The sequence below is a fragment of the Castanea sativa genome, chromosome 2, assembly GCF_040712315.1.
Source record: "Castanea sativa cultivar Marrone di Chiusa Pesio chromosome 2, ASM4071231v1".
NCBI lineage: Eukaryota > Viridiplantae > Streptophyta > Magnoliopsida > Fagales > Fagaceae > Castanea > Castanea sativa.
The window spans coordinates 40708291-40717727 of record NC_134014.1 but is presented as its reverse complement, the minus strand read 5'-3'; the positions used below and the strand labels follow the sequence as shown (position 1 = coordinate 40717727).

General features: G+C 34.5%; 1 protein-coding gene across 1 annotated transcript; it reads right to left on the bottom strand.

The window, feature by feature from the left end:
* Positions 1-573: 573 nt before the first annotated feature.
* LOC142626243 (uncharacterized) lies at positions 574-1849 on the bottom strand. Its single transcript, XM_075800046.1, has one exon. It carries the CDS (start codon positions 1593-1595, stop codon positions 1122-1124), a length of 474 nt encoding a protein of 157 aa, XP_075656161.1. The 5' UTR covers positions 1596-1849; the 3' UTR covers positions 574-1121.
* Between the last annotated feature and the right edge of the window lie 7588 nt (positions 1850-9437).

Below are 9437 nucleotides of genomic sequence, written 5' to 3'. Positions count from 1 at the left end.
ATAATTATGGTGTGGTCCTCACATAAATTCACAAAAATTTAGAGATATGGCACAAAATTGGATTCTAATTTAAATTTTAATTGAACTTTCTCTGAGTTTTACTCTCTCTCTCTCTCTCTCTCTCTCTCTCTCTCTCTCTCTCTCTCTCTCTCTCTCTCTCTCTCTCTCTCTCTCTCTCTCTCTATATATATATATATAAAATATAGAATTGGAAAGGTAGCACTAAAGCGGTAAAGCATATAAAAAAGTTTAGAAATGCCCAAAATTAAATTAGTCGAAGAAAAGTATTCTACCAACATTTGGGAGCAGAACACCCCTCACCTTTATCAACTACAGTCTGCAGGTCCAAACTATGAATACATTGGCCAACCAACTAAACTTTAATTTCATTTTTCCTGTATATAAACATATGATAATTCAATATAATCATAAGTTGAGTGACCATGATAAATTACTGGGGCCAGATTTTAATCATTTTAACACATAACGGGACCATGATTTTTAATTTTTCCACAGCATAATTCCATATCCTCAATAGGAAGTAAATTACTCTAATAAAATTCCCAACAAGAAAATTCACTTCATCATCTGGTCTAATTATGTTTGCAATTGCAGCCATTATTTGATATTTCCCATTTGGATGGTAATTGGAATTGTGTTACGTCTCCCTTGGTATACAGAGGAGCATGCTCATCTCAATTTCACCTAAAATGTTGTGACATTGATACACATTTAGATCTGCAATATGTAAATCGATCAACTTGAGAGGATTCTAATACTTTGACAAAAGCTTCAATATACAACTTGGCTTCAAGGTCAACAGTACACTCCAATTTCCCCCCCTTGATTAGCGGCTCTCAGAATCCTTCTTCATGAATGAGCTAGCAAGGCTTTAAAAAAAATCCAATACGTGCAAATATCAAATCTGTGGATTCTATTCCTCAGAATTTCATAAGAAAAGTATTTGAAAACAACTATATTGACAACATCAAACAACAACAACAACAACAACAGTAAATCTCAAAGCCTAAACACCAGCCACTGTAAATACTTTCAATTGTAATAACTTGAACAAAGAAACAAACAACTATGATGAAAGAAGATAAGAAAGCTCCCCTTTTCTAAAACGCCCTACTTCTCCTAGTGACAGCATAGCTTCTGCTTCTTGGATATACATCTGTGTTGACCTTGATATCTTCTTCGAATTCACACGGCTTGTCTTCGTCGATCCTTCCAATACCAACACTGTGGCTTCGAGGCATATCATCGGGCCCTGCCATTGGAGACTTGATAACCTGCGGTTTTTGAGGAGGATCCAACTGAGTTCTATTGCCTACACTCCTTGTCGAAGCAACCCTTATGAGCTCACTGTAATCTTCCTTGCTACTGGAATTGGTGGAGTTGGTGCTAAAGCTCTTAGGCAGAGTGGTGATTTGAGGCGTGGGGCAAGCCATGGCCGCGCCAATGCCATATTCAAAGTGGCCAGAGCATTCAGTCATGCTATGGACATAGAAATCCCTGATCTTGATCAGGAGTCTAATTGGTGCCTTGTACCAACTGAGTTTTCTTTTTTTGGTACCTTGCTTGCTAACCATGTTGCAATCTTGCAGGGTTCAAAAACACGAAGTACTATTTTCTTTGGTATAGATGTGTGTGTGTGATATGAACAAGAGAAAAGAAAACGACTAGAAGCTATATTGGAAAAAGGAGTTTGGTATGGGAATTCAGGTAATTAATTGGAATATATGATCTATGAAGTGTGAAGGTATTTGGATGCGATTTATTACATATGAAGGTCTATAAGTGGTGAGGGGGACAATTTGGCAATATGATAGTGATAGCATGAGAGAGAGAAATGGGGTTTAGCTTTTGGATATTGAATAAGGCCTTGTAGTATACAGTAAGGTCCAATGACCATTGAAGGAAGCTTTGGAAGAACTTGGCGACTTTGTCTACTCAGTAAACTTCGTGACTTTGTCAAAGTAAAGCAAAGCTTGGTTTCCAATATTAAATAACAAAAATACTAATATCATATAAAACATCACAGTTATTCATGCGGACATTATGAATGGTCAGAAAAAATTATAGATTTATATAAAAATGATAGACTATAACAACACGTAAAATAAATATAATAAAAGTTATGATATTTTATATAATATTGGAACTACTTATTAAACAGCAATGATAAGAATATTTTATGTGGCGCCAGAAATCTAATAGATGTCCCTAAACAAACAAATAAAACAGAAATATTTTGAAGATTAAAATTTAGTAGATGACAAAGAAATTGAGATGGCCGCCCGAAGGTATCAAAGAGTGTTATTTTATTTTTATTTTTTTGGTGAATCGAAGGTATCGTACTCTTTTCCTTTAGATAAATTTGGTGAAATATAAAATGGATGGATTATCAAAGCTTTAAGGAATGTACACATAAATAAGGCAAGGTATTAAATAATCAATTGATAATCATAGTATCACGGTCAGACCTATGGCTATAGTAATAGCTACTCAATTACTCAATTTTATGATGGTTGAATTCTAGACTTTTTTTTGTTAGAATCTTTATTTTATTTTTTATTTTTTTTCAACATTAAAAAGGCTTCCGATGTATACAGTGTATTGTGATTTTTAATTAAGTGGTACGGATGAGAGATGGGTGACTTTAATCATCACGAAAGTGACTAATCGTAACAAATAGTGCTCAGATTATTTTTCCAATCAAAATATAAAATTTCGTTTTCTTTCCCGGGGAGAAAATTACATCTTTCCATGAATATTTTATTTTTTCTTTGATGTAACTTTGATATATGAGGATAGTTCTGTCCATTCGACGGAGAATTATATACAAATTGGCAATCACTTAAAAAAGAATCATAATAACTGGTTATTTGGTTCAATATATGACTGAAATTCATGTTATGCCATCCATACTCCATAGGCATCTAAATACAATTTTTTTTTTTTCTTTCTTGCTTCCTTAAATAAGTATACATGATGTTGGAACATTTTAATATTCTAATGTAATTTTAATAAATTAATATGGTGAATTGAATGAGAAAAAGTGTGATTTTCATGTGATTAATGAGTCTTAAGTGAGGAATTAGTGCTTTATAAAAAATTTTATTGAAAAAACAAAACAAAGTTTGGCTACAAACTTGACTATAGCATAAAACTATAGCTTTCTATAATTAAATTAATATTACTACATATTTTGAAAATCTAACTATTGGATTGCATATTTTTTATACTCTTAACATACATGTCAAATTTTGTGTCAATTGAATATTTTTTACTATATGATTTATAAACTTATTTTTTTTTATGAATAATTTTAGACTATAAAAGTTTACAATTTTAACAATTGACTAATGACATAGCTATTAATGTTTGATATTCTAAAAATATTATAAGCATGGAGGATGTAAGAAGAAAATATAATTCAATGGTAAATTTGTCAAAATTCACATCTAATAAAAAGATATTGAATGAAGTTGTAATCTTAGGCTACAACCAAATTTGTAGCCAAATTTTGTCCTAGAAAAGATTGAATCCTACATTGATAAAGAAAGAGACTATTTATTTATTTATACTAGCTTGTAACTTCATGCATATGCATAGATACACTTAAAGATATACAATCATATGCATAATATAATTCCTATATATATTGTGAGGACACTAATCGGACTTATCCGCTTTGGGGAGCCAGTCCCTCACAGTTTAATCTCAAGCGGCATGGAGAACGATACCTGGAGCAAGGGCGGACCTTGGAACTCGGTAGGCCGTCCCACATCGACAAGAGATCCCTCCCACATGTGTAGTAGTGGTACACATATGGTCGCGCCAGACGCTTATAAACCATATGTGGGAGGGATCTCTTGTCAATGTGAGACGGCCTCCCGAGTTCCAAGGTCCATCCTTGCTCCAGGTATCGTTCTCCACGCCGCTTGAGATTAAACCGTGAGGGACTGTGTAGTAGTGGTACACATATGGTCGCGCCAGACGCTTATAAACCATATGTGGGAGGGATCTCTTGTCGATGTGGGACGGCCTGCCGAGTTCCAAGGTCCGCCCTTGCTCCAGGTATCGTTCTCCACGCCGCTTGAGATTAAACCGTGAGGGACTGGCTCCCCAAAGCGGATAAATCCGATTAGTGTCCTCACATTAAAAGGGTCCCCTCCCACATATGGTTTATAAGCGTCTGGCGCGACCATGTGTAGTAGTGGTACACATATGGTCGCGCCAGACGCTTATAAACCATATGTGGGAGGGATCTCTTGTCGATGTGGGACGGCCTGCCGAGTTCCAACGTCCGCCCTTGCTCCAGGTATCGTTCTCCACGCCGCTTGAGATTAAACCGTGAGGGACTGGCTCCCCAAAGCGGATAAGTCTGATTAGTGTCCTCACATATATAATTTAAATACTATTAATAATCATTTTTATATTTTGTTAACTCTTTAAAAGAAATTGTAAGAATATTATTAGGTATAAAATATAATTTGTTAATTTTTTTAAAATTATTGTGAAACACTTTTTTTTTACGATTTATTTATTCTAAACTCTTTAGTTTTTTGTACTTAATAACTCACTTGGATGAATATTTATGATGTGGTCTCACATGTAATTCTAAATTTAAGAAATAAAACTCTTTAAGAATAAATAATTTAGGACACATGGCGCAAAATTGAAACTCTAATTTGAAATTCTAATTTGAGTTTCTGTCAATTTCACCTATTATTATATATGTATGTATGTATGTATATATGTAGATTTGTCCTGAGTTATTAGGCTAAACTGTAAGTCCAACACAAGTGAATGAGACAGGTGACATTACCAAGGAGCCATTAGTGATGTAATCAGATGACGATTACTGAAATTAATTAATTCTATAATCACTAAAAAAAGACTTGTTGGCTCCAAAATTTGATTAAATATATAATCAAAAAGACTTGTTGGCTCCAAACAATGGAATTTGATCAAATATATAATCACTTAATCACTAAAAAAAGGCTTGTTGGCTCCAAAATTTGATCAAATATATGACCACTAAAAGAAGAATATTTGTGGGCAAGGGTCATGCTTGTAATAAAATGTTTAAATAAAATGTTAAGTATAAAAAAGAATCTACTAGTTTGGGTCCAAACAATGGAATTTGATCAAATATATAATCACTTAATCACTAAAAGAAGAATATTTGTGGGCAACAATCATGCTTGTAATAAAATGTTTAAATTAAATGTTAAGTATAATAAAGCATCTTCTAGTTCTATTTTATGTTTTTTTTTTTTGTTGTGAATTTTTGGTATACTCGTTTTTTGTCATATTTATAGTAAATATGTGAAAATTATGAATAGCTTAGGATTAATTCTAAGACTAACAAAGAACTTTGAAAAATGTGAAATTTGTAATCAAACAAATATTACATAAATGACTCGTAAAAGTGTTGAAAGAAATATCAAATTACTTAAATTAATTTACTGAATTTATGTGAATTATTCTATTTTATGCTTTCTTTTGTGAATTTTTGGTATACTCATTTTTGTCATATTTAAGTAGATATGTGTAAGAAAACTCTAATCGAGTTAACAAATGTTATGTTAATCGAATCATTTCCTCACAAAATCTTCAAGGAAAAACAATATTGATCATTTGTCATGTTTAAATAGGATGCAACATAAGAAAAACTAAAATCACACATTTTGAGTTGTGGAAGGGCTATACAATTCTAAAATACTTTAAATAGTTATAAGAGCTATCACTTATACTCTTCTTAGTTATACAATTAACAGTACAAGTACAACCTATAGATTTTAAGATATTGAAAATAACTGTTGCTTAGAACTTTTAAGAGACTATATCAAGATTTTTCATATAAGATATTGAATTGGTTAATCTTAATGTATAATACAATATTGAATATAACGTTATATTTTTATACGGTTAAACACACTAGTACACTACACATCAATAACCGTTTACTATCTCATCTGTCTATCTCTACCAAAAATTAAAAAATAAATAAGTAGCCTACACTAAGCGTTTACTAAATTATAATAATCTAAATATATTTCACAAAGATAATGTTTATAATTATTCCTACGTGTGTCTACCTATTGGAATATATATATATATTATTATCTTTATATATAACTTGTCAGAAACTCAAGCTTTTAGATTAATTAACTCAATATCTTCTGTAGCACATTGGCAATTCTTATCGATTAATCAACTCAATTATTAGCTGGGCATTCCCAATCCACACGTTGCTGGTATTGCTCACCGTCTAATCAGTAATCAATGGGAGATTTGTTTATTCATTTGTCCTACATTTTCCCCCCCTTAATGTCTAATAAAATTATCATGGTTGTTGGGCAATTCACACAGGAACCTGCCCTTAATAGAAATTAGATAGTGATGTCCAAGTCAATATATCAGAGATTATCTGGGGCTTGAAAGTGGAAAAGGAAATGAGGAGAGGGTAACAGGAAAAAAAAAAAATCGTTGGATAACAACTGACAAGGCATTTTAATTTTAGACTAAATATTTTTTTATCTTTAAACTTTACAATGAATTTTTTTTTTCAAATCTAAACTTAAAAAAAATCGTCTATAAACATTTAAAACACTCTAGTTTATGTCATTCCATCATTATACGTTAATTTTTTTTTTTTTTTTAAGGGAATGCTGAGATAATATATTTTAAATTTTAAATTATTTAACACCCAAACTCATGTATAATTTCACAACACGCTTAGGTGTCAATTTATTATTAGATTTTAGTATTTACACGTGAAACCACTATAGATCCTTGCTAGAAAAAAAAAATTTAAGTGCACCAATCACAATAGACACTTAAGCATGTTGTCAATTTAGGTGTATACGTAGTTGGGTTTGTCTTTAGCATTTTCATCTAACTTGGAACAATTCATTTAAAAAAAAAAACTCGTGTGACACAAAATAATTCGATCATGCCATTCTCACATAGTCTTGCTTTATCATCTTCTTCAAAGAGAAGCCGCATTTTTTCTCACAATTTCTCACCTACCAAACTCAGTGCATGTTACAATTGTGAAATATGCTCACTTTCAATTCACTATACTCAAACCTATCTTACAATTGTGTACGTAATTGGGTTTGTCATTAGCATTTTTCATCTAACATAGAACGATTCATTTTTTTTTTTATAAATCCATGCGTAAAACAAAATAATTCGATCATGCCATTTTCACATAATCTTGCTTTATCATCTTCTTCAAAGAGAAGCCAAATTTTTTTTCACAATTTCTCACCTACTAAACTATGTGCATGTTACAATTGTGAAATATGCTCACATTCAATTCACTATACTCAAATCTCTCTTATAATTGTATACATTATTGCGTTTGTCCTTAGCATTTTTCATCTAACATGGAACAATTCATTTTAAAAATACATGCGTAGTACAAAATAATTCGATCATGCCGTTTTCACATAATCTTACTTTATCATCTTCTTCAAAGAGAAAACGCATTTGTTCTCACAGTTTTTCACCTACCAAACTCTGTGCATGTTACAATTGCGAAATATGCTCACTTTACTGCACTCAAACCTCTCTTTGCAACAATTACAAAGGGATAGTGACCCTCAATCTTGCATGTTACAATTGTGAAATATGCTCACTTTCAATTCACTGTACTCAAACCTCTCTTTGCAACAATTACAAAGGGATAGTGACCCTCAATCTTGTAAGGGTCACATGTTTGCTAATGTTTTTGTAGCTTATTCAATTGGAAAAAGAAAATTCAAAGACTGAAAATGAAATCAATTGATCTATGGTAAATGAAGTCAACAGCAATCCATGACACCCACTTGGGGTGGGGTATCTATAGTCTATAATCTCGCCTGAATACAAGTTGCTTTGAGACCCAAGATGCTTGGGATGAAAGAATAACACCCCTTTAAGATAAGGTTTTTATAAAACAGAAGACCAAAATTACTTTTTAATTCAGATGCTCCAACCATACACAAAACTCTTATTAATTCTCCTCCTATCAATATTCAACATTATTATGTGCATACTTTCCACTCTCTTACATTAGAGCATCCACACCAGCCTATGTAAAATTATCTATAATGCAAAAATTGAAAAAATTTACACAATTTGAGAAAAAAACACCCACATCAGTGGGTGTAAAATCATGTAAAAACGTGGAAAGTCATTAACCGGCTACAGTGTTGTGTAAATATACACAGAACACTGTAGCTCTGTTATCCCATATTTTATTATTAACTTTGTACGTATAAAAACATTTTTGGCTCCTTTTTTTCTCTCTCATCTCGCTGAGCAACCTCTTACTCTCAGCTTCTCTCTCCCTGTTTCATTCCTGAGCAACACCCACAATCTCCGGCGTCGCTCGATCTGTCTGTTTCTCAATCTCCGGCGTCGCTCGATCTCTCTGTTTCTCAAGCCGGCGGCGCTCAATCTCGCTGTTGCTCAGGCCGGCGGCGCTGGATCTCGCTGTTGCTCAAGCCGACGGCACTCGATCTTGCTGTTGCTCAGGCCGGCGGCGCTGGATCTCGCTGTTGCTCAGGCCGACGGCGCTCGATCTCGCTGTTGCTCAGGCCGGCGTCGCTCGATCTCGCTGTTGCTCAGGCCGGCGCCGCTCGATCTCGCTGTTGCTCAGGCCGGCGCCGCTCGATCTCGCTGTTGCTCAGGCCGGCGCCGCTCGATCTCGCTGTTGCTCAGGCAGGCGCCGCTCGATCTCGCTGTTGCTCAGGCCGGCGCCGCTCGATCTCGCTGTTGCTCAGGCAGGCGCCGCTCGATCTCGCTGTTGCTCAGGCCGGCGCCGCTCGATCTCGCTGTTGCTCAGGCAGGCGCCGCTCGATCTCGCTGTTGCTCAGGCCGGCGCCGCTCGATCTCGCTGTTGCTCAGGTCGTTGCTCGTTGTTGCTTAGGTTTTCTGGTTTTTTTTTTTTTTGGTTGGATGCTGGTGTTGATCTTGTTGCTCAGGGGGAGGCTGGAGGCTGGGTTGATGACGGTGGCTGTGGGCTGTGTTGAGAGATGACTGTGTAAAAAAAAAAATTATTTTATTGAATAAACGTGGAGGATAGATAAACTGATGTGGGAACTTTGTAAAGTTGTGCAAAAGTGAGTGTGTAAAATAGAAAAAGTTGGTTTTTTCTTGTAAAATAGATGAAAATTTTACAAGGACTGGTGTGGATGCTCTTATATCATCTTGTGTGGGGAATTCAAAAATTGCAAACCTTTCCTGCAACAAAAGCCTCACCAACATAAGTCTTGCATCTTACTCCTTTCTTCTCTTTTGTATCAAAAAACAAGGAATTGAAATGGCAGATCAAATTCCGGCCCCATTTTCACAAAGATCTGCGGTGGCACAGAGTTTGGTTTTTACTTTTTATGTTTTTGTGTTTGGTTGGCGGCAAACCATGAGAGAAT